At 44.3% G+C, this 24,615-nt stretch overlaps 1 protein-coding gene and 1 long non-coding RNA gene across 3 annotated transcripts in view; one reads left to right on the top strand and one right to left on the bottom strand.

Annotated features, from left to right (window-relative positions):
• Nucleotides 1-24,615, bottom strand: part of ANKH (ANKH inorganic pyrophosphate transport regulator) — a 139,778-nt gene that overhangs the window by 27,040 nt on the left and 88,123 nt on the right. The window contains exons 4-8 of one of the 2 annotated variants that reach the window (XM_082380358.1): nucleotides 24,222-24,305; nucleotides 17,358-17,528; nucleotides 15,079-15,213; nucleotides 12,835-12,927; nucleotides 9,400-9,495 (exon numbers count right to left, since the gene is read on the bottom strand). In XM_082380358.1, the coding sequence (XP_082236484.1) occupies nucleotides 9,400-9,495; nucleotides 12,835-12,927; nucleotides 15,079-15,213; nucleotides 17,358-17,528; nucleotides 24,222-24,305 (579 nt within the window). The remainder of the gene's footprint in view (nucleotides 1-9,399; nucleotides 9,496-12,834; nucleotides 12,928-15,078; nucleotides 15,214-17,357; nucleotides 17,529-24,221; nucleotides 24,306-24,615) is intronic. The other variant, XM_082380359.1, reaches the window with a different exon arrangement.
• LOC309623442 lies at nucleotides 17,563-20,974 on the top strand. The gene is made up of 2 exons (XR_014241389.1): nucleotides 17,563-17,612; nucleotides 18,489-20,974. It is a non-coding gene; the product is annotated as an uncharacterized lncRNA (long non-coding RNA).

Consider the following 24,615-nt stretch of genomic DNA (forward strand, 5'->3'; position numbering starts at 1 on the left):
CAAGAGACCCACTTTAGACCTAGGGACACATACAGACTGAAAGTGAGGGGATGGAAAAAGATATTCCATGCAAATGGAAATCAAAAGAAAGCTGGAGTAGCAATACTCATATCAGATAAAACAGACTTTAAAATAAAGAATGTTACAAGAGACAAGGAAGGATACTAGATAATGATCAAGGGATCAATCCAAGAAGAAGATATAACAATTATAAATATATATGCACCCAACATAGGAGCACCTCAATACATAAGGCAACTGCTAACAGCTATAAAAGAGAAAATAGACAGTGACACAATAATAGTGGGGGACTTTAACACCTCACTTACACCAATGGACAGATCATCCAAACAGAAAATTAATAAGGAAACACAAGCTTTAAATGACACAATAGACCAGATAGATTTAATTGATATTTATAGGACATTCCATCCCAAAACAGCAGATTACACTTTCTTCTCAAGTGTGCACGGAACATTCTCCAGGAGAGATCACATCATGGGTCACAAAGCAAGCCTCAGTAAATTTAAGAAAATTGAAATTATATCAAGCATCTTTTCTGACCACAACGCTATGAGATTAGAAATTAATTACAGGGAAAAAAACGTAAAAAACACAAACACATGGAGGCTAAACAATACATTACTAAATATCCAAGAGATCACTAAAGAAATCAAAGAGGAAATCAAAAAATACCTAGAGACAAATGACAATGAAAACGCAATGATCCAAAACCTATGGGATGCAGCAAAAGCAGTTCTAAGAGGGAAGTTTATAGCAATACAATCCTACCTCAAGAAACAAGAAAAATCTCAAATGAACAATCTAACGTTACACCTAAGGAACTAGAGAAAGAAGAACAAACAAAACCCAAAGTTAGCAGAAGAAAAGAAATCATAAAGATCAGAGCAGAAATAAATGAAATAGAAACAAAGGAAACAATAGCAAAGATCAATAAAACTAAAAGCTGGTTCTTTGAGGAGATAAACAAAATTGATAAACCAGTAGCCAGACTCATCAACAAAAAGAGGGAGAGGACTCAAATAAATAAAATTAGAAATGAAAAAGGAGAAGTTACAACAGATTCCACAGAAATACAAAGCATCCTAAGAGACTACTACAAGCAACTCTATGCTAATAAAATGGAGAACCTGGAAGAAATGGACAAATTCTTAGAAAGGTATAATATTCCAAGAATGAACCAGGAAGAAATAGAAAATACGAACAGACCAATCACAAGTAATGAAATTGAAACTGTGATTAAAAATCTTCCAACAAACAGAAGTCCAGGACCAGATAGCTTCAAAGGTGAATTCTATCAAACATTTAGAGAAGAGCTAACACCCATCCTTCTCAAACTCTTCCAAAAAATTGCAGAGGAAGGAACACTCCCAAACTCATTCTATGAGGCCACCATCACCCTGATACCAAAACCAGACAAAGATACTACAATAAAAGGAAACTACAGACCAATATCACTGATGAATATAGATGCAAAAATCCTCAACAAAATACTAGCAAACAGAATCCAACAGCACATCAAAAGGATCATACACCATGATCAAGTGGGGTTTATCCCAGGGATGCAAGGATTCTTCAATATACGCAAATCAGTCAATGTGATACACCATATTAACAAATTGAAGAATAAAAACCATATGATCATCTCAATAGATGCAGAAAAAGCTTTTGACAAAATTCAACACCCATTTATGATAAAAACTCTCCAAGAAAGTGGGCATAGAGGGAAACTACCTCAACATAATAAAGGCCATATACAACAAACCCATAGCAAACATCATTCTCAATGGTGAAAAACTGAAAGCATTTCCTCTAAGATCAGGAACAAGACAAGGATGTCCACTCTCACCGCTATTATTCAACATAGTTTTGGAAGTTCTAGCCTTGGCAATCAGAGAAGAAAAAGAAATAAAAGGAATCCAAATTGGAAAAGAAGAAGTAAAACTGTCACTGTTTGCAGATGACATGATAATATAAATAGAAAATCCTAAAGATGCCACCAGAAAACTACTAGAGCTAATCAATGAATTTGGTAAAGTTGCAGGATACAAAATTAATGCCCAGAAATCTCCTGCATTCCTGTACACTAATGATGAAAAATCTGAAAGAGAAATTAAGGAAACACTCCCATTTACCATTGCAAGAAAAAGAATAAAATACCTAGGAATTAACCTACCTAGGGAGACAAAAGACCTGTATGCAGAAAACTATAAGACACTGATGAAAGAAATTAAAGATGATACCAACAGATGGAGAGATATACCATGTTCTTGGATTGGAAGAATCAATATTGTGAAAATGACTATACTACCCAAAGCAATCTACAGATTCAATGCAATCCCTATCAATTACCAATGGCATTTTTTACAGAACTAGAACAAAAAATCTTAAAATTTTATGGAGACACAAAAGACCCCGAATAGCCAAAGCAGTCTTGAGGGAAAAAAACGGAGCTGGAGGAATCAGCCTCCATGACTTCAGACTATACTACAAAGCTACAGTAATCATGACAATATGGTACTGGCACAAAAACAGAAATATAGATCAATGGAACAGGATAGAAAGCACAGAGATAAACCCACACACCTATGGTCAACTAATCGATGACAAAGGAGGCAAGGATATACAATGGAGAAAAGACAGTCTCTTCAATAAGTGGTGCTGGGAAAACTGGACAGCTACATGTAAAAGAATCAAATTAGAACACTCCCTACCACCATACACAAAAATAAACTCAAAATGGATTAAAGACCTAAATGTAAGACCGGGCACTATAAAACTCTAAGAGGAAAACATAGGAAGAACACTCTTTGACATAAATCACAGCAAGAGCTTTTTTGATCCACCTCCTAGAGTAATGGAAATAAAAACAAAAATAAACAAATGGGACCTAATGAAACTTCAAAGCTTTTGCACAGCAAAGGAAACCATAAACAAGAAGAAAAGACAACCCTCAGAATGGGAGAAAATATTTGCAAACGAATCAACAGACAAAGGATTAATGTCCAAAATATATAAACCGCTGATGCAGCTCAATATTAAAAAAAAAACAACCCAATCCAAAAATGGGCAGAAGACCTAAACAGACACTTCTCCGAAGAAGACATACAGATGGCCAAGAAGCACATGAAAAGCTGCTCAACATCACTAATTATTAGAGAAATGCAAATCAAAAGTACAATGAGGTATCACCTCACACCAGTTAGAATGGGCATCATCAGAAAATCTACAAACACCAAATGCTGGAGAGGGTGTGGAGAAAAGTGAACCCTCTTGCACTGTTGGTGGGAATGTAAATTGATACAGCCACTATGGAAAACAGTATGGAGGTTCCTTAAAGAACTAAAAATAGAACTACCATATGACCCAGCAATCCCACTACTGGGCATATACCCAGAGAAAACCATAATTCAAAAAGACAAATGCACCCCAATGTTCACTGCAGCACTATTTACAATAGCCAGGACATGGAAGCAACCTAAAGGCCCATCATCAGATGAATGGATAAAGAAGATGTGGTACATATGTACAATGGAATATTACTCAGCCATATAAAGGAACGAAATTGGGTCATTTGTAGAGACGTGGATGCATCTAGAGACTGTCATACAGAGTGAAGTAAGTCAGAAAGAGAAAAACAAATATCGTATATTAACGCATATATGTGGAACCTAGAAAATGGTACAGATGAACTGGTTTGCAGGGCAGAAATTGAGACACAGAAGTAGAGAAAAAACGTATGGACACCAAGGGGGGAAAGCGGCGGGGGGTGTGGGTGGTGGTGGTGTGATGAATTGGGAGATTGGGATTGACATGTATACAGTGATGTGTATAAAATGGATGACTAATAAGAAAATAAATAAATAAACATTAAAAAAAAAAAAGAATCCCTCTTCACACCTGCCATCCTGAAACAGTCCAGTTCACCCAAAATCAACCTGTGAAATAGCCTATTTGGCCAACCAACAATTTGTCACAGTTACTGCTTTCTTAAAAACCTGCCTCTTTTAAAGTTTTCTGAAGTTTACAGCAATATGTCTTGGAAGGATTGGCAGGGCCCTGTGGGGCTGTGAAGGCTCTAGGGGTCTCTGGGGCCTTCTCTCCTCCCCACTGTCTACTGTACCCACCTCTGTCATTCTGCTCCATTTCCTCTGACTCTCCACCTCCCCTTTCTTTTCCCGACCCCTGGTCTCTCCCCGCTTCTCCTTCTGACCTGCTCTCTCCATCTCTCTGACATTGTCTCTCCCCTCTCCTGCCCCTCCGGGTTCAGCATCCGGGGGCGCTTGGTGTGACCGTGTAGGCTGTTCGCTGCACAAAGCTGCCCTGTGGGCTCTGCCTACCAGCGTCCATCTGGATGGACTCCCATTTCCATTTTGTAAAAAGGGGGTTGGGGAGGCCTCAGCAGCAGCCCAGCCTGTGCTTTGCAAGGATTCTTCCCCACCTCCCTGGCCCCAGAGGGGCCCCCTCTCTTGGCAACAGCTCCCCCAAACTAGAGCAGCGGGGAGCTTAAGAAAACACCAAGTGTTTAAAAAATGCCATTGTGAAGTCAAAATGGAAACTGGTTAACTAAAATCATCTAAAGCTGTTAAAACTTCCCCACTTAATACGATTTGCTACGAACTTTAGAAAAAATTAAAAAAAAAAACAAACCCAACCCACACGTTTGGGGTAAGTTGGCAAGTCTGGTAAATGTAGCAAGCCCATCCATTGGCTTCAGCAAACTGGCCTAACATCCCGGAATATGGAGGTCTGTTACCTTTTGAGGACGTTTCTCTGCACCAAAAAGGCTGTTGAAAAGACGTATCCTACCTTGGTTCGCGGTTACTATCTTACCCCCAAATCTGGAATCCAGGAGGGAATCATGGTAAGTCCCAAGGGGTTTACAAGTGGCCATGTTTCTGTAAGTTTAGCATTACCAGTTCTTCTCCCCAAGAGGAAGGAACGATGCTCCTCTTTCCTTATCACAAGCTCGTTGCCACCACCCTCTGTCTGTGATCACCACGACTGTCCACTAGAGAAACGCAGCCTTTCAGGACACACTAATTATCATGGGGCTTTACAGTCAGTCACATAAGCAATGGAGACCATGGCTCTACCAGAAGGTTCAGGGCAAAACTGGTTGTTTGCTTCTGACCCCAGCACCGCTACAGCCTTATTCTTTGTGGTCCTGCCTTCTCCTGTGCAGCTCTGATGGCTGGTCTGCGATGTTTCTCCTCTGTGTGGCCACGACACCACAAGCTCCCACCAAGCAGCATACCATCTGAAGCTGTTCTTCCAAATCGATGTAAACTGTACATATTTTTGAACTGTGTGTTCCTTCGCCCCTAACAGCGGCGTGTCAGTCTGCAGTCACCTTGCTAACCCTGGTTTGCATCGTGCCCGCTCCTTTGTTGCTATTGAGGGGATTAATTTTTATCTGATGGTTCTACCATTTTGAAGCTAATCTTCTGGATCAACTAAAGCTCCCCCTGTCCTCATTCGCATCAGATGGTCTAAAGAAGTCAATCAGCACTTCACTAAGCATTCCTAAAGGCAGCTCTGAAGGCAGGAAAGCAAGATGCTACTTGAGAAATACTTCTATTTTCCTACTCTACTCTCTTCCTAAATCCACTTCCTCTTCCTAAATCCACTTCCTCTTCCAATAGGGCAGAAGGCATTTGCTGCTTTTCTTGAAGCCCAGTGGATCAGACAGACTCCTGGATAAGAAAATGAGGGAAGAACCAACTTTTAGAGTTGGATAGATGCTCTAAATTTAAATTGAAAATCTATACTAGGGATTAAACACATACATGCACTGTAGCATTCTGAAATATTAGTCTCTTACTAACTGTCAAAAGTATCTTTCACAGGCAAAGGAGGATGTTGAACCCAAAATGTCAGGGCCTGAAGAGTGAACCCATTCTAACTGCAAGATGAGTTTCTGCTGTAGACAGTACACCTTTTCGTTTGAAAAGCAGTTAGCACCACTGGGTCATTAAGTGTCTGCAGGATCTGCGGGGTCAGCTCTTCTCAAAGTCCCAGGGAGAAGAGCTATTTATGCCCAAAGGATCAGAGCTCAGGAAAGTGCTCTAATCCTAGGCGGTGCATAGAAAGCTGCAGAACCATCAGAAGGCTCGTACTTTGTGCACAACGCCATCCACTGGAATACACATGACGTGCTGATCTTAAGTGCTCTGCTACGTTCATTTCCTGACACTACGAAGTTTCAAAGTTAAAAACGGGAAAATAGACTTGAGAGTAAAGGGCATCTTCAAAGCTTTAAAAATAGGATAACCTGAGTATAAATAAGGAGATTGTTGCTCATGAGGGGTGGGTGCCATCGGTGCCTTTCTGATCCTTATCTCACAGGTAAGTATTCACTGATTTCATGTATTTGTGTTCTGCTTATTGTGTCCCTTCTGTGTCAGGCAGGATGCTAAGCCCTGGGGATAAGAGGTGACTAAGCCACAGACCCTGCCTAGGCAAGTTCAGAGCCTACGAGGAATAACAGATGTGAAGAATGAATAGATAAATACTGTAAAAAGGTGTACGCTTTATAGCGACAGTGAAACGTTGAATTTAGGGGGAAAAAGCCCTACCATTTTTTTCTGTGTATCTTTTAATGGCAATTCCTCTAGCCAAGATGTTGGACCAACTGATTGAATCATTATAAGGATAATGTATGTGAGACACACCATAAGCTGCAAACTCAGATACTACTGTTTTTAGTGTTGAAGAAACCACCGCTTCAAGCATGCCAGCAAGTGCCTCAGTCCAGAGCCTCAGGGCCAGATATCTGTTCCTGCCTGTTGGAAACAGCACAGTACAGAGGAAAGGGCCCCAGAGAATAAGCTTGGAAGTCTGGCTTCTAGCTGGTGTTGTTACAGGCAGAACTTGGAGATACTGCAGGTTTGGGTCCAGAGCACTGTAGTAAAGTGAATATCGCGATAAAGCAAGGAAAAAAATTTAAGTTTTATTATTTACAGGTATACCTTGGAGATATTTCAGGTTCAGTTTCAGGCCACCACCATGAAGCGCAGGTTGCAACAAAGTGAGTCACATGAATTTTTTGGTTTCCCAGTGCATATAAAAGTTATGTTTACACTATACTGTAGTCTCTTAAGTGTGCAATATAGCGTTATGTCTAGAGAACAAATGCACATACCTTAATTTAAAAATACTTCATTGCTAAAAGATGCTAGCCATCATCTGACAACTCAGGGTTGCCACAAACCTTCAACTGGTAAAAAAAATGCATTATCTGCGAAGTGCAATAAAGTGAGGTCTGCCAGTATTGGGTACTGGGGCAAGTCACTTATCCTCTTATCCTCTCTGGGTCATTTCCTTTACTAAAAAATTACGGGATTTGATCAGTTCATCTCCAAGTTCCTTTCCAACACAGGATTCTGAGTCTCTGTTTCTACGGTGACAAATCTACCCTGAGATATTTCCAGTTACAGATGGTAGGATTAGACTAATTGAATTTATTAAATAAATAAAACCTCTACATGGGAAATCAAAGCATTTTTCTAGATCTTACTTAGTTATCATTTCAAAATACACTTGTTGCTCTTGTTTGAGAAGTACAGATTATTGCCCATGAACCGAAGGAGGGGAGGAATATCCTTAAACCCAATCTGGTAAAGTTCTCCACTGGACTCAAGCACAGCTGCGGGAAGAGGGTTAAATGGGGAGAGAGGAGACCCGGCCGGACTCTGGATAGCAGAGCAAGCAACGACCAAAAGCTCCCAGCTCTCGGCGACGGATGAGGTCGCAGTCACAGAGCCTGGCAGCCGCACCAGCTCAGCTCTCAACTCCCGGTCACTTCACACAGTCTCCAAAAGCTGAGGTCTGTTCCTGGGATAGAAATCTTCTCTGTTTTCCCCCCAAATACTCTTTTAAACGGTTTCAAGGTTGTGCAGTGTTTCGCTAATATTTTAGGGAACTGTGGAAAAACTTGCACACCACAGGGAGACATAATGCAACCAGGAGAGCAGGGTCGCTGGGGGCAACCTGTCCTGACTCAGGCAGGCATGCGATCAGAGATGCCCCCACCCCGGGGAGGTGGCCTGGAATAGGCTTCTGACACCCGCCCTCTTGCAGTTTCCCAGTTTCAGGAGGGAAGGACTGGGGGGAAGGGCTGGGCTGGAGTGACGGGACAGCTGAGAATGCAAGGTCATGACTCAGTGTCTGAGGTGTTAGGCGATGGGCTATATATCTTGTGTTGCCCTTGATACAATCTATTCAGGTGTTGGATCAACGGATCAAATATTAAGCTGTGGGTTTTGAAAAAAAAATCCATAAAAGGCTTAAAATGTGTGTCGGGCTTGATTTTAAAGGACCACTATTAGGGCTCATCTAGCTAAGTGGTTCTTGTGATAATGGCCAGAGGGTCAATGGTCAGTGTGTTCCTGTCATCAGCATGTCCCCAGACCTCTTATTGCCTTACGTCCTCCTTATCAGTCATTTACAATGGAACTGCACACACCCAGGCATTTCTGCTACATTCTGACATTGTACTATAAAAACGGAGAACTGCTACAGGACTTAATAAGGACACTTGTAGTCACAACAACAAACAAGGAACTGAGTTCAAAAGACCCCTATTTCTTTTTATCCTCTTCTCATCTCCATCTTTAGAACCCAAAAGACACAGTCTACGATGTGAAGTTGATTATAAATGTTATTTTCTTACGACTGTTGATAAATGTCATAAACAACCTTAAATTATACACCACGTGCTTTGGATTATAGAGCATGTAGGAATCTTTTCCATGTTTTTTTGAACGTTATGTCTCCTACATTTGAATTACCCAGGGGAGTTGATAAAGGAAGGATGTGTGCTGTTTATTTAAGGCTGTGCAGAGTCACTGACAGGCCCTGCCAACAGGGAGGTGTTATCCACACTTGTTCACACTTGTATCCCTGAAGATGGCACAGGGCTTGGGATCCAGTAGGTGCTTGACAAGCAAGTGTTGAATGATAAATAGGGAGGATACATCAGCGTAAACGTATGAGGAAAGGCACTTTTACCAGCGAAACAAACAACACCAATTAAATTTGGAAAAGGGACAGAGATGGTTATATAGTTGACTCTGGGTATTTAAAAATGGGCTGGAAATTATTAGTAAGAGTATTAAAAATTAAAGGCAAAGCCTGCCTTTCTTCAGCATGTAAGAAGCCCTTAGAAACGCCAGAAGTTGATCCTCTATTCTTAGACTCAACGCCCTCGTTGAACAACGATCACTCATATTTTGGAATGAAAATGTCTCGAAGAGCTTGTTATCTAATCTAGCACAACATCGTATTACAGAATACAAGACCTCTCCCTTTAAAATGGCAATGACCCCCCTTTCCAAAAACAAACACAGGCGGGGGCGGGGATGGGTCTCTCCTTACCGTCAGCGACAAGGCCATGCAGACGAACGTGAACTTCTTGATGTGTGCTGCAGTGACTGTGTTGCTTGTACTCACCAGCTTATTGCTGGGGTTATTCTAGGGGGGCAAGAAAAGGCTCCAGGTTATCCTTGGCTGACCACACGTGCATCTTACAGAGCATCTCGTTTCTGTTTTATTTGATGCGTCTAAAGTGTAGATGTCAAGCGACAGCTTGGAAGACAGCTGTCACTCTGAGTGTCTCTCAGACAGCTGTCATGTTTCTGGACATGAATGCTAACCCAGGGGGCTCTCTGGACTGAACGCCCGGCAGTGTCTCCTGAATGAGTCGCCTCTCCTGGGCGCTGGGTGCCCACCAAGCCAGTCCAGGGCCCCAGCCCATCCTGCAGTTCCCGACCGCCCTGGAGCTCTGCAGGCAGGCGTGGCATCTGGGCCCGTATTTGAGGGCACATGTCAAGGCCCTGTGAGGTGCGCGTTTGCTCTCCGAGATAAAGGACTGTGTGTCTCACCCATCTCTTTATTTTATTTTTTAAAGACTTTTTTTTTGATGTGGACCATTTTTTTAAAGTCGTTATTGAATTTGTTACAATATTGCTTCTTTTTTTTATGTTTTGGGTTTTTTGGCAGCGAGGCATGTGGGATCTTAGCTCCCCGACCAGGGATTGAACCCGCACCCCCTGCGCTGGAAGGCGAAGTCTTAACCACTGGACCGCCAGGGGAGTCCCTCACCCATCTCTTTAGCTCCTGCAACTTAGCACCATCTTTCTTGAGTGGAGAAGATGCTCAAACAGGCTTTGTTAAATTGAAATGCAAGCAAATGATGCAGATGGCCCAGAGGTCCTCTGACACGTGCCCGAGGGCTTGCTGGGGCCATAGGCGTGCCCATCACCCAATCAAAACGAGTGTCCGGCCCTCAGCCTTGAAAGGCAGCAGAGGAAAAACAACGCCAGCCTCCTTACGGATCCCATTAGTCCCAGAGCTGACTCACAAGAACAAACTAATAAGAACCTCCTGTATAAAAAAATAAATAAAATAAAATTCAAAAATTCAAAAAACAAAAAGAACAAACGGCGAGCCCCTGGCTCCCATATCCAGCCCAATGAAAGACACACAAGCAGAGGTGTTATAGGTCCCACTTGCAAAAGAGCTTTTGATGTTTGCTTCCCTTCAGAGGCTGAGGCAATCTCTCGAATCCCTTCCCCTTTATGCCACCTCTGGAGGGGTTGACATTTTCTTAACTCCGGTCTCTAAAGCACATCTGCTTTTCTGAAAAACAGACTGTGCACAGTGCAAATCACAGCAGGTAGGACATCTCTCCGTCTCCTCTCCCCCAAGGATCTGCGAGGGTGGTGCCCTGGTGGCCTGGGCGAGAAGGAGGCCACGCCGGGAAGAATTAGGAACCTCCAAATGCACACGCCACCCATGGTGACCAGCCACGGGCCCCAGCTCCTTCAGGTGCACTTTTATTTTTAAAATAGCAAATACTTCTGCAAGTATGGTTGGAATAAACTAGCACATATCATTAGATTAGCATCTGTGTCTCACCTTGTTTGCCCCATCTGCTGTTTCGCAGAAACATAGTCTTTTGCATATAGTAACTGAACATTAGAGAGAATGTGGACGAGTGGAAAACTCTCCCAGCTCACCGTTTAGCCAGAAACAGCAGAAGTTATGCGAGAAATTTTAAATCTCTTATTCTGGAACGCACAAGGAGGCTAAGGATTTCAACTGTCAGTGCAGCAGATTCTGGAAGTCCACACAGAGGTGTCTTAAGATTCGGGTGAACAGACGGCATTCATGGGAATGGCTTGGAGTTGTGCAGTGAAATGCATGGCAACGATGGGGCAGGTTTCAAAAGGGTTCTGAGTAACTCCAGCATCTGGCTAGAGGTACGCTCCTTAAAATAATTTTTTTGTAGCGCCTAACCTCTGTGATGGTGAGTAAAACAATGTTTTTCTTGGACGCTCTTAGTGAAACTGTACAGCGCTGTATTGTTAAGTTTTATTATTTCAAGGTAGCCAAAAACAATTTCAGATGAGATGCTCACAGCCAGGAGGTTCTAACACTTTAGAAACTGCTATTGAGTTTTATTATATAATCTTATATTCCAAGAGCTAGACATTTAGCAAGATGACTTATATCCATTTTGGTTTCCGAGGACTTAACTTCTATACACATGTTCCTTGACATGAAAACACTTGATTTCTATCAATGGAGTGGATTAAACCCACTCAAACACAGCTCTCTCCTGCAAGTGACTCAGGCCTTCTGAAATCCACTCTCAAAGGCCTAGGAAGCAGGAATCAAAAGAATTTTTTCGGAAATGCTCTGCATCCTAATGTTGTGAGTGAATGTTGGCAATCGGTGGAGGGTCCAGCTTATAGTTTACTGGGGAAGTTCCACACCCAGTAAAGAGTTCTGGGCAATAGCCTACCCTCTCTCACGTTAGGCTTCGTGGGGGCCATCCCTGAAGCACTTGGAGGTGAGTTGCTATTCGTGGGTGATTGATTATAGGTGTGGGAATAGAGGCAGGTAATCTGCTGGGGACCCTGGTGAAGAGGCTTCCTCTCCTCACCTCCCAGGGCTCTTTTTGGGATCAGATGAAATGATATCAGCAATGGCTCTGAGCCAGTTCTACAGAAATTCAAGGCCAAACAGTTGCTATTAAGAGTACAAGTGGCAGGTTCTGTGCTTCTTTCCTATTTTTTATTTTAAAACATTGTACACTATCTTGCTGGGGGTCTGTTTTTCTACTTATTTGTTTCAGGATACAAGTCTACAGGTTCAAATAATTAAGCTTTAATGAAATAGGCATTTCTCAAATGATCAGTCCTAACCTGGTCTCAGGTTAGGTCTGAAGGCTTATGCGCCTTCCTGGGCTGTGTCAGCAGCTGTGGAAGGACACAGTGGCCGTCACCAGAGGCTTCCAGCTGGAATAACCACGCTGCATCCCAACCAGCCTGGACCCATGGCTGCTGCATGGACAACTTCGGCGTGCATGTCCCCCAGCACCCCGCAAGAGAGCCTTAAGCTTATGAACTTAAGCACACAACTTCCTGTACCTTCACATCTGCTATAAAGTCAGGGAAGTATCGGTTTAACTAAAAAACAACAAAAGAGAAATGAAATCCAATATATTAAAATTTTTTGAGAGTATAATTTCCCTTTTGCAAATAATTCCTCGACAGGAATAACCTTGAAGTGAGTATCAGTTTGCAGAGGCATCATGGGAGCGGCATCAAGGCAAGCATTTACATCAAATAAATTCGCCTCTGTTATTTTCTGAGTTACCTCCGCCAGCCCCAAAGCCTCATTAACCTTGCAGAGGGAGGTGAGATTAGAAACATCACGGCGTCCGTCAAGGGCGATCCCTGTCTATCAAACAGACGCTAATTCTAAAGAGTGTGTTTCAGAAACCACGCCGCACGGGGTTCTCACCTTGTCAAAAGCAGGGTAGACAGCACGGATTTCCGTCAACCAGCCATATGGCATGTGACCCACGGGGTATGTGGCTGTCAAAATTGCCACGGCCTGCAGGAGGAAGAGCCGGCAGTTAGCAGGGCGTCCGCAGAGCCTGTGTCCAGCCGCTGCCTGCCGTCTGCCACGTGGCAGAGCAAGCCGTCTGGGGTGTGGTCCCCACCGACAGGTCACTCCACCCTGGGTGACAGCGGGGCCACCCTGTGGGTGGCCCTGGAGCGGGAGGCAGGCGCAGGCGCCCCCCCTGCATACCGGGAGTGGGCTGAGTGGACCCAGGGTGTGCACCTGAGACCAGGGGGATGCGTCTTGTTTTACATGAATCCAATGAGGAATGGGTCCAGATCACTGCTTGAGAAGCCAAGATTTCAACCCAGGTCCACCAAGTTCTCAGTGAGCTAAACCAAACCTTCTAGCCCAGCCCAATTCTTGAGTCTCAACGTGCGATTCTGAGCCCCACCCCTGCCCTCTGGATACTCTGCACTCAGTGTCCACCTCTCTGCCTCCACGCCACCCTCCAGGGAAGCTGACGGTGTGCGCTGGTCGATGGCTTTATGGTATTCTCCACCCGACTCAACTCACTTTCAATCTGTTCAGCCAGGAGAGCCCAATTTTGATGTTTAACTTAAGAAGACTAAATTAATACTTCTCACAGGAAGCCTCACCGGTTCTTCCATGAAAATGAGAGTTTCATTTCTCAGGTGAATGAAGAGGAAGAAAAGTTAAAACAGAGCACCTAACCCTACATTTTTGGCAAAGTTCAACTCCCTAACTAGCTAGGACAGGAGGACTCAGGCTTCGTCCGTTCTAATTATCATAACAGTGATGCCAGGACCGTGGGTGAGGTGGGTCCCCAGTGGGTGAAGACAGTGCTGTGAGGCGTCAGGTGGACCTGGGTTCAAACCTCACTTCATCACTTCCCAGCCGTGTGAAGCATGAACGCTCTCAGGCCCCCTTTCTGTTCCTCCAGCGGAACCATGAGAATAACGATACCCATCATGCGGGGTTGTCGGGAGCCAATGAAACGTCCATAAGTGCCAACATTATCAGAAGCAGATGATCAATTTATGTCGGTTCTGTCACCCTAATGCTAAGGTCTGTCTCTGTGCACTGAGGTCATTTAGAAATGGCTCTAATGTATAATGTCTTGTTTTTTTTAGGGGAAGATGGAATTCTAGCACACAGGTGATGGGGGTCCCACACTTTTTAACTGGGCAACTGAAACTGAAGTATTGAAGTAAAAAAGCTGCTATGTTATAGAAGCCACCCCAGATGACATTCATGATTCAACAAACAAAATCCAGGAACCGATGGAGACAAGGAAAAGCCTTCTCCTTGTGATTTATGTGCTTCCTGTTCCAAGCCAACATGAGCTGCTTCCCAGGACATGGAAACTGGCAGCAGACCCCAGCCTGGAAACATGCTGACAGCGCATTCAAGGGCAACGTGTAAACAGGAGGCTCTCAGGAGGAGCCACCAGCCTTCCCGAAGCGTTTCCCGAGACGATTAATTCTCCAGAGGGCAGCGGGGGAGGAAACAAATGAAGTCATTCTATTTGTTCATACCATACTTGAGAGATGGAAAAAAAGTGCTTCCACTCTGTCTTTGGAGGAGCTGCCAGTTTCCAGATCAGTTTCTTGAGGTGAGTAAATAATGGAGACCCTCCTTTGGAGGAGGGCAGATTGCCAGAGTGCATAAAGCCATGGTAGGTTCGGTACAGGAGGTGGAGAAAGGACAGGTGAGACTAGGTGGGTCAAAACGGAGGCATCAGCCCTTCACCCCCTGGTACTTTCACTTCTGCTGCTGCGCATGGCATGTTCCTTTGTCCTCTGCAACTACAGCAAAGAGGCACCATGCTGACTCCATGGGAAACTGGAGAGGCCGTTGAGTGGAGAGAGAAAATCTGGATTCTAACACTAGCCCAGCTTCTTGCTAGTTGTGTGTCCTTAATCTCGGTTTTCTCATATGGTAAAAGAGAAGGACAAAGGAGATATTTTCTCCCATACTCATAAAAATATAAAATCACATGATTCTAAGTCACTGATGGAGATCCTTATGGGTTCCTTGTGTGAAGGTGTCACATAATTTAATATCACAGAATTTCTTGGGCTCTCAAGAGGAACTGGAAACAAATTTGTAATCCACCTCCCCCGCACCCAGTTTTTACACGGTGACTATGGGTACCCACATCCCCAGAAGCTGCCCTACCTCCGTAGCTGCAGAACTGCCACCAAGGTCCCGGGAAACAAAGAGGTTGACGATAGGCCTACTGATTCTCTGTGTAGCCAAGATGAGAGCCAAAGGCCACCAGAAGCTCAGCATCTTTCTTATTGTTGCATCTCCCTGCATCAAGAAAAGGGGATAAAAGTTCACTGAACTCTGGAAGCAGAATAGAAAAAAACAATTCAGAGTCAAAGCCTTTTCTTTCGATATCAATCATGAGTCAATTCACTATACTTAAAAATAATATAGAAAAAGCCTCTGTAGACAAGCCAAGTTGAATTAAAGTAAAATGTACAGTCTTAATAGAAATGAACTCAGACAGCTGGCAAGCTACTGTGAAATCAAAACACACATTTAAGCTTGATGGATCCAAACCCCTGTTTTCCAAACAGGGCAACTTTAACCCAAGCAGAACCCAACTTCATAGCCCAAGAAACAGGCTGGAAATTAGTTTCTGTTTAAATTATCAAACTGACTGGCTAGAAGCCATGTCAGTAAGAGGTAACTCTTAGCAGTAAAACGTTGTTATACTTTATTTTGGAATCAGCCTGCTCACAAATGTGCCTAATTATTTGGGCACTATATAAATCTACTCAGAGGTTCCTATTCTCAAAGCTCTGACAGAAGTCATGTAAATGTTCAGAAGCACAAGCAAAATAAAAGCATGATAATGAGAAGGCGACTTATTACGAATTCTACAGCAAAGATGTGCGCTGTCTTTAAAGCCTGGCTTTCATCATGTGATTTTGGTTTTGATTCTTCATGAGGGTGAGAGTTCCATCATGGAACCATCTCAGTCACTTTTATTTCCCTTTGCTGGTAGCTGAATGTTGAGATGGATTGTGACCATCAAGACCAATGTGATGTGGTTGTCCTCATGATGGAAATACTGTAACTAGATCTGATATTATTGATGGCCTGACCTCAGATCAAGGTGGGTGGTCAATACAATTACTGGTTTTTTGGTTATTTTTGGCTGCGTTGGGTATTCGTTGCTGCGCGCGGGCTTTCTCTAGTTGTGGCAAGCGGGGGCTACTCTTTGTTGCGGTGTGTGGGTTTCTCATTGTGGTGGCTTCTCTTGTTGCGGAGCACAGGCTCTAGGTGCGTGGGCTTCAGTAGCTGAAGCACACGGGCTCAGTAGTTGTGGCGCACGGGCTTAGTTGCTCCGCGGCATGTGGGATCTTCCCGGACCAGGGCTCGAACCCGTGTCCCCTGCATTGGCAGATGGATTCTTAACCACTGCACCACCAGGGAAGTCCTGCAGTTACTGTTCTGACATGACAAAAGTAACGTGGTCAAAGGTGGGATCAAGGGGTGGAGTGCGGTAATTTATTCAGGGCCATATTTATATAAATATATATATATAAAATATATATATATAATATACATAATCATGCATATCTGCCTTATAGCTAGATGGATACCAACCCAAATGATACCTAAGGATAGAGAAATTAGCAAACATATAAATCAGATACTGTTTATAATGATGATGAAAAGAACGCTTTGGTCACTTGTATAAGATTGTATCTTGCTTGTACCATATTCACCTTTCGAGGCACAGGCCAAGCTCTGCCTCCATCAAGGGGGCTTTTTAGACCTCATCCCTATCTTCCTTCTCTCGGCCTCAGTGAGAGAAGTTCTTGAACTCCCATTGCAGTCTCTGTACTTTCTTGGGTTCATGTCTGAATGTTGCTTCTGTGTTGGAGGATAAGCCAAATGGGACGTAAAGCTGCTTGAGGCCAGAGACCGTATTTAAAAATTTCCTGTGTTGCCCTGTGGTACTTAAATACTCTGCTCCCTCCATAGAAGGCACCTGAATGAGTGATTGTGTTTGACCAGTACAGAAAGTACAAACACAGCCTGGATCCCTGGTGCAAAATTAAAAATAATCAAATGTGAGTTCAATGGTACCAGGGGTCCTAAAATCTCTGTCGAGCACAGAATGACTTACTTTTGACAACAGAGAGTAAGGAGGACATCAATGTTGTGTCTCCTCCTCGGCCTGACATGACTCACTGGGACTCGGTCTCCTCGTAGGGAGGCAAGGAGGCTGGAGAGTGACCTCTAAGGACTCTATCATCTCCAGAGTTCATCAGTTCTCCAACTGTCTTTCCCTGTGGACACTATGAAGCACTTGGCCTTGAGATATAACATCCCAGAGCATGTGCCTGTTACACTGATGTCTCGTTTCATATGTGTGGGGTGAAACTATAGTCCACTTGGATGTACAGACAGGATGTCCTCGAGGTCTAAGGACCTACCCCCAGCTCCGGCCCACTCCTGTCCGGGATGATGTCGTGGATGTTCTTGTAGTAGCCCAGGCACAGGGCAGTGCAGCGCACAAGGGCGCCCATGTACAAGGACAGGATGGGGATGAGCAGAGGCTCCCTGCATTCCAGATGACTGTGAAGCAAAATGGCGACAAAAACGACCTGAGAGATGGGGAAACAAGAACAAGTCAGTAGTGAGAAGACGGAGCCAATCAATGGAAGCACAGCCCGACCTCTTGCACCCAGGTGAGATGTATCTCTGAGCGAAAACCTTGACACTGATGAGAAGGGGAACGGAAACAGTATTGGGCTACAGCTCAGTACTGCTCTCAGAGAATTCAGGGTCATGCATTTGGGATTCACTGGAAGAGCACACGATCATTCTGTTATATTCATCGTTAAGATTCTTTTAAGGCAACTGCACATCTGGTTAAGGTGATCGATTAAAAAAAATCTACAAACTTTGGATTCCCAGACCCCAAAGGATGCAGAAGAGCTTTGCCCTATCCATATATGCATGTAATCCACACCAGAGGACCTAAGTGACCTTCCACAAAGGATAGAACAGTGACCAATGATAGTACACAGACAAATGGACATTACCATTTATAACCTGGAATCCACTGAAAATGCTGCAAAAGCACCAATGTTAATTATTATAAAACAAGATAATTAAAATTTAAGATATTAACTTACAAAAGTGGCATAGGTCAAAAAATACAAAGTCAAGAGGGATTGAAATAATAGTAAAGTGTCAATCTCTACTGAACAGTACAGGCTCTAAAGCAAATTTATCGTGTATTTAACCTCCCATCCTGCAGAAATCAGAGAATCAGCCCCGCCTCTGTCCAGAGTCCTTCCTGGAATTCACATGTTTGGAAGACCACTGAGGCATATTGAGTGCACAAATAGGGTAATGGGGGAGGGGAGAGATTGTCTGGGCTACATCAATCTTTTTTGTTTGTTTGTTTGTTTGTTTAAAAAAATTATTTGTTTAATTTATTTTGAAGAGGAACATGGTGATTAAATATCAAGATTTATAAAAAGTCTACATAGTACCTTTGAACCCCATCCATCCATTTTCTATCCACTACAGCCATGAATCTGTTTGATTATTTTCAGGAGTAATATTCTAAATATTTACCAACAGACTGAACAAGTGAACAGAACAGACAACATGCCTGGCTGCTACGGTAAGAACCAGCTGAATATCAGCCCTACATTAGTTCTGTATTTGTCCTTAGAGATTTCTGTTAAGTAGTATCCATTTTCCCCTCCTTCTTTTATTTATTTATTTATAATTTTTTAAATTAAAAAAAATTTTTTTGGGGCTACACCAATCTTAATAGCCAAATATCCATGGAATGATAGGCTTGTGAAATACACCACCACTAAACGATCCTGACCAAAGGAGGCGGACCCTGATCACTGCATTCTCAAGAAATCAGCGATGACAGAAAGTTAAAAAAGAAGCTGGAGAATGAGCACAGTTCATCAAATGAGTGCGTTCGGTTGCCACAGGGAACGGAGAAAAGCAGGGCAATCCAGAGAAACTCTTCTGAACGGAATAAAAGTAGCAGATGTTAGAGGAGGTTTGCTTGTAGCACAAGCTGACACTTGTGCCCGGCTTGCTGTTCTCAAACCGGTAAACGGGACAGAGATGTCCTTAGGGGAATGCGGGGGACAGAGCTACCGCTTGGCTGCACGGACACGACCAGGCTGCCCGGAGCGTGGACGCTTGAGTGTCCGCTCACACTCATGATCACACACTCACATTCACTTTCCCCGAGGATACAGTGGAGCCCACGGATGGAAATAAAGATGCCCGCGACTGTCTCCATGCCTGTTGCTTCCCAGTGGAACAAATGTACTGTATTAACTGAGGGATGCAAAGACCAGCTGGGGGAAGCCTTGTGAAGGACCCATTGTGTTTGGAACAGAAGATTGAGTTCTGGAATGTGGCCAAGATGCCCATTTATTTCTCTAACTTATCAGAGGCCTTGAGGGGCCCTAATATGCAAACAGACTAGTCTGTCTGCAGCAAGCTTAAGATTCGACATACACAAACCTACAGTGCAAACGAAGATGGTCATGTTTAGAGACTGAAAACACACTGGAGGAAAAATGGATATGTGAAGACCAACCCCTCCTCTGCCCGCCATCAGGCATGGCCATGCAAGACGAGCAGGACCAAGGAAGGGGATCTGGAAGTGAAGGAAAAGGGAGGGGGAGGTGTGGAGATGACAAGAAAGTGGCCCGAGGAGCAGAGCGGGCTAGAGTGTGACAGAGGGCGGGCAGGAGGCATTGGGCCGGTAGCGATCAAGGCCGAAGTGAAGATTTCCTCAGACTCCCTCATGTTGTTAATAGCTTGATGCCGTGTGGTCCAACACATACCATACATCTCACATCTTCACTGTGGGTTGTATCATTTATCAACTTAAAATAACACCTGGGCCTTTTGCAATTCAATCCAGAATTAAGATTTTTGATTCTGATACAACCATCAAAACTTTGTCGGATTATTTTCTGCGGGTAACCTACTGCCTCAGTGGTGAGGATTTTCCCAGGGAAAGCCTGCTACGTGCTGGCCCCGTCCTGGGTGCTGGGGATTCAATGATAGATAAGATTGTCCCAGGCTCTGTTCTCCTGGAGCTGACAGCCTAGTGGGGAAGGCAGAAATGGTAATCAACTTGTGAAAAGGCCTGTGAAGGAAAGAGGGCAGTGGTGCTGGGAGAGCCAGGCTGCGGGGTGAGGGAGGGCGCCCCATGTCGGGTGCATCTGAGCCGAGACCCAGTGCCTTGGCAGGAGCCCGCAGGGGCTGGCAGGAGCCAGGGTTAGGTGGGGAAAGCCGAGGCAGGGCGTTTCCTTCCGGGCAGAAGCCCCCCAGGGGGAGGCAGCTCGGCCACATGGAAGAGGTCGGAAGGGAGGACCAGTGGCTGGAGGGCAGAGCAAGGGGACAAGAGGGGAGCGACGGAGTTGGGGCAGAAGCAGAGCCTGTGGGTTTTCAGCACCTCGTAGACCAGGATCAGGACTTTGGCTTTTTATCTCAAGAACACCCGGAGGTAATTTTAAAGCAGGTTGTAGGCAGGGGGTGAGATGGCCAGAATTTCACTGAGAATAGATCCCTGTGGCCTCAGTGGGGAAGGGCGGAGGAGAGCCAGAGCAGAGGGGCAGGCCCGAGTCAGGAGGCATCTCTGAGAGTTCAGGTGGGAGGGGTGATCCCTCAGACCAGGGCGAGGGCGGCAGAGATGGGGAGAAGAGGGCAGATAAAGAAACATCTAGGGGGCTTCCCTGGTGGCGCAGTGGTTGAGAATCTGCCTGCCAATGCAGGGGACACGGGTTCGAGCCCTGGTCTGGGAAGATCCCACATGCCGTGGAGCAGCTGGGCCCGTGAGCCACAATTACTGAGCCTGCGCTCCACAACAAGAGAGGCCACGATAGTGAGAGGCCCGCGCACCGCGATGAAGAGTGGCCCCCACTTGCCGCAACTAGAGAAAGCCCTCGCAGAGAAACGAAGACCCAACACAGCCATAAATAGAAATAAATAAATTTTTTTAAAAATCATTAAAAAAAAAAAAGAAAAAAAAAAAAGAAAAAAGAAAAAGAAACATCTAGGATTAAAAATTTTAGACGGATGGTCATGAAGAGGGACGCTCCTAGGGTGGCTCCCAGGTTTCTGAGCTGATGGTAGGGGCACAGATTCATTCAAAAACACAATCATCAAGATCATGAAGCGTATGAATTGAGGCTTACAATGCCTCTGAAGGATGTGAGTGGAAATAGCATAGAGATATTTAGATGGCTTGTCTAGAGCTCAGAGGAGAGGGCTTGGCCACAGATATTTATTCAGTGATCATAAATCATGTTACAGATGGTTTAAACGTAGGGTATGCAGTAGATTCTTCATGGATAGAATACGCAGTGAGGAGAGAGATGGATCTTGAGGAACTTCAACATTTACACATCAATAGATGAGCTCGGCCATCAGAAGTAGGAGAAAAACCAGGACGTGGTGGTGTGAGAGCCAATGGGAAGGGATGTTTCATGGACGAAGGGGCAGTCAACAGAGTGAAGAGTTGCTGAGACATCCATTCAGTCAACAAAAAGTGCCCGCTGGATTCAGTGGCAAGAGGGTCACTAGTGAGAACAGTGTGGGCGAACTGATGGGAGTGGAGGTCGGCGTGGGGTAGGTAAAAGGAAGAAAGAGGAGTGAAAAAGTGGAGACAGTGAGAGGAAACTGCTCTTCCAAAAGGTGTGGCTGGGAAGTAATAGAGAATTGTAGCTAAAGACATACATGAGAAAAAGCTTGTTGTTGCTGTTGTTATTGTGTTAAGATGGCAGATGTCTGAGCATGTTTCCATGTCAAAGAGAAATGATCCAGGGGAGAGAGAAGGAGTCACTGATAACCGATCGAGTAAGGTTCCTGAGAAGGCAGGACAGGATAGGCTTCAAGGCACAGGAGGAAGAAGTGGCCTTGGACAGAGGAGGGACACCTCCTCTCCTGTAACGGGAGGGGGAACGGAGATGAGGCAAGGGTCTGAAAGTAGGCATGTGGGTTTAAATTTCTCAGTGAGGTGGGCAGTGAGGTCACCTGCCAGGGAGAGTGAGGTAGGTGGAGACCCTCTGATATGGTTACTAGAGTCCGCTGAGGTGAGTGATGAGAGTATGAATCTATACTTTGATCAGTTTGTCCCGCTGTGTAACTTTTTGCTGGAGCTCTTTTTACCTGGGTGCAGGTGGTGCAAGGTGCAGACCATTGGGTGGTTCAGGACGGGGATCTTGCCCGAAGGCTGAGATGGAAAGGCAGGAGACAAAGGGACCTACGGTAGTGCAGCCAGATTACTCAGCTGGGATCCTGGGATGCCATCCCTGGGATCTCAGCTGACTTCAGAAGGCCAGGGCTGATGACAGAACAAAGGGGAAAGGACCAGAGGTCCCACTGAGGCCCAACACCCCATGAGAATTCTCATTTGATACTGAGCAAGCTAAGAAAGTCTAGATGATCACGAAATAAATCAAAAACATATGACTATTACAATAAGGGTGACACAGAAAAGCATGGCATGTTGGAACCAAAGCAAGAGGGTTTTTTTGTATTATGATGTGAAATTAATTAGCTTAGTAAAATTTTTTCAAACTGGGAGTTGCCACTGAAATTCAAGGCATTATAAACTCTTTTCATTTTATCATTGGTGATTACTCCCTATGTATCTATGCCAAGGTGGTATTTCAAAGGACTTTGCCTAGGATCTATTTATTCATTACCAAGTCTGGTAATTAACAAATGCCTTCAAGTAATGAGAGGACTGAAGCTGGGGGTGGGAGGGGGAGCAAAAGACTTAAGAACAAACATTGAATTTATTCCCCCAACCAAATTGTGGTAGGAACTCCAACTATAAGGTTTAAAATAAAAACTTCACCAGGAAAATCCCAAGGCCAGATGGCACCTGAATCCAGCTTCCATCGCCCCTACTAACCAGTTATGTTTATTCTGAACTTTTGAGCCCTCCCAACAGGCAGGGGCCAGGACCAGGTTTAAAATTAAGAAGGAAAATGGCTGTGGCAGCACTGGCAAAGAAATTTTCAGGGATATGATTTTTTCCTCTACCCTTGGATGCTGCTATATTTATCTTAGGCAAAGATAAGTGGGTGTTTCTTTTTTTTTTTGCTTTTGAGATAACACATCTACAAATGCTCACTGAGTTGCTGATGCTAATGCTGAAAATAAGAGGTGTTTCCTTAATTTCAAATTAAGTGATGAGAGTGAACAAGGCAGTTTAGTTCATCCCTCAGAGGATGAATTAAAAGTAAGACCAGGCAAAAAAATCTCTAATAACTCACCAAGAAAATTAACAAAGATGTATCAAAGAATGACGTTAGCTAGTGTTCAACATGTGTGCATGCACACGCACACACTCACACACACACACACACACACACACACACACACACACAAAAGAATGTTAGCAGGAAGTAATTTAAATTACTTTTAATAGTGATCCATGGAGTAAATGCAATTAATTTGGAAATTTAATTCTTGGTCTTTAGGGAGGTACTAACAGTTGAACAGTAGATTATTTCAAAAAGGTGGCTGAAAGACTAGCGTGTACAAAAGGGGAAAACCAGGAAGAAATGCGTGGACATGTTCATAGAATGGAACTGAGAATTGGGAAGGGAGCTTAGAAATCAGTCCACCTCCTTCTCCATGAAGAAATTGTTCTCCAAACCCCTGACTGTAGGAACAAAGTCTAACTTACAGACTATGGGAATTAAATCTAATTTCCTGCTAAATTTTTTCATGGTATCTTTGGAGGAAGAAGACAGGAAGGAGAATGGAAACCAGGGCTGGTGCCAGACCTCAGGGAACTGGACAGAAGTATAATGTTCTCAGACGAAGCCGACTTCCTGATTCTTTCCAAATGTGGGTGAATGATAAGTGAGTGGCAGCCCCAGGTGACAACATTTAACAATAATTCCTAGGATCGCTCTCTAGAAACTAGCACCAAGTGACTTGGCCACACAGAGGCCCACGTGCACACAGCGACCCTGTGACCACCCACTAGCTTTGACTTTAGAGTCATTTCACGTGCAAGTGCCTTAACAATAAAGGGCAAAACCTCTGATAGTAAACTTAAATTCCTACAACACCCATTCCTGCAAGATCCTACACGTTTGCATCATGGAGGGGTTCCATTTTCTCATTCACTTAACAAGCATTTATGGAAGTTCGCGTTTGATTTGAGTAATGTAGGGATGCTCGCGGAGTGGGTGGTTGTAAATGAGGCATCAGCCGGTTCTGTCCATCACCTGAAAGGGGCTCTGAGCAGCTTTGATGGACACACGGACCACATTTACCTGAGCTATGACGTCTGAGATTGAGGCACATCCGACCAGGAAACTGTATTTGTGTTTTAAGAGAATGCCAGCATGGGTCCATGCCTGCCAGGAAGGAGAGAATAGGGTATGAGATACACCTTCGGGATTAGGTTATTTCTGGTTGTTATGAGTCCCTGGGCATTCCTGAAATAGAACAGAAACACGCCCCCCAACCTTAGTAGCACAGGTTTCATAAATCTTTGATTGGTAAAATGGCTGTAACTTAGCCTGGTGGCTAGGACCACATGAGATTTTTAAGTGGAACGAGTGACTGCACAGTGTTTATTTGGTACCAATTCTATGCAGACTAGTGTACTGGTTTGTGCGCCTGGCAGGAAACCTGGCTGAATACCAGGAATGGGGGACCAGTGGG

Source organism: Balaenoptera borealis (assembly GCF_965194805.1).
Source record: "Balaenoptera borealis genome assembly, chromosome: 2".
NCBI lineage: Eukaryota > Metazoa > Chordata > Mammalia > Artiodactyla > Balaenopteridae > Balaenoptera > Balaenoptera borealis.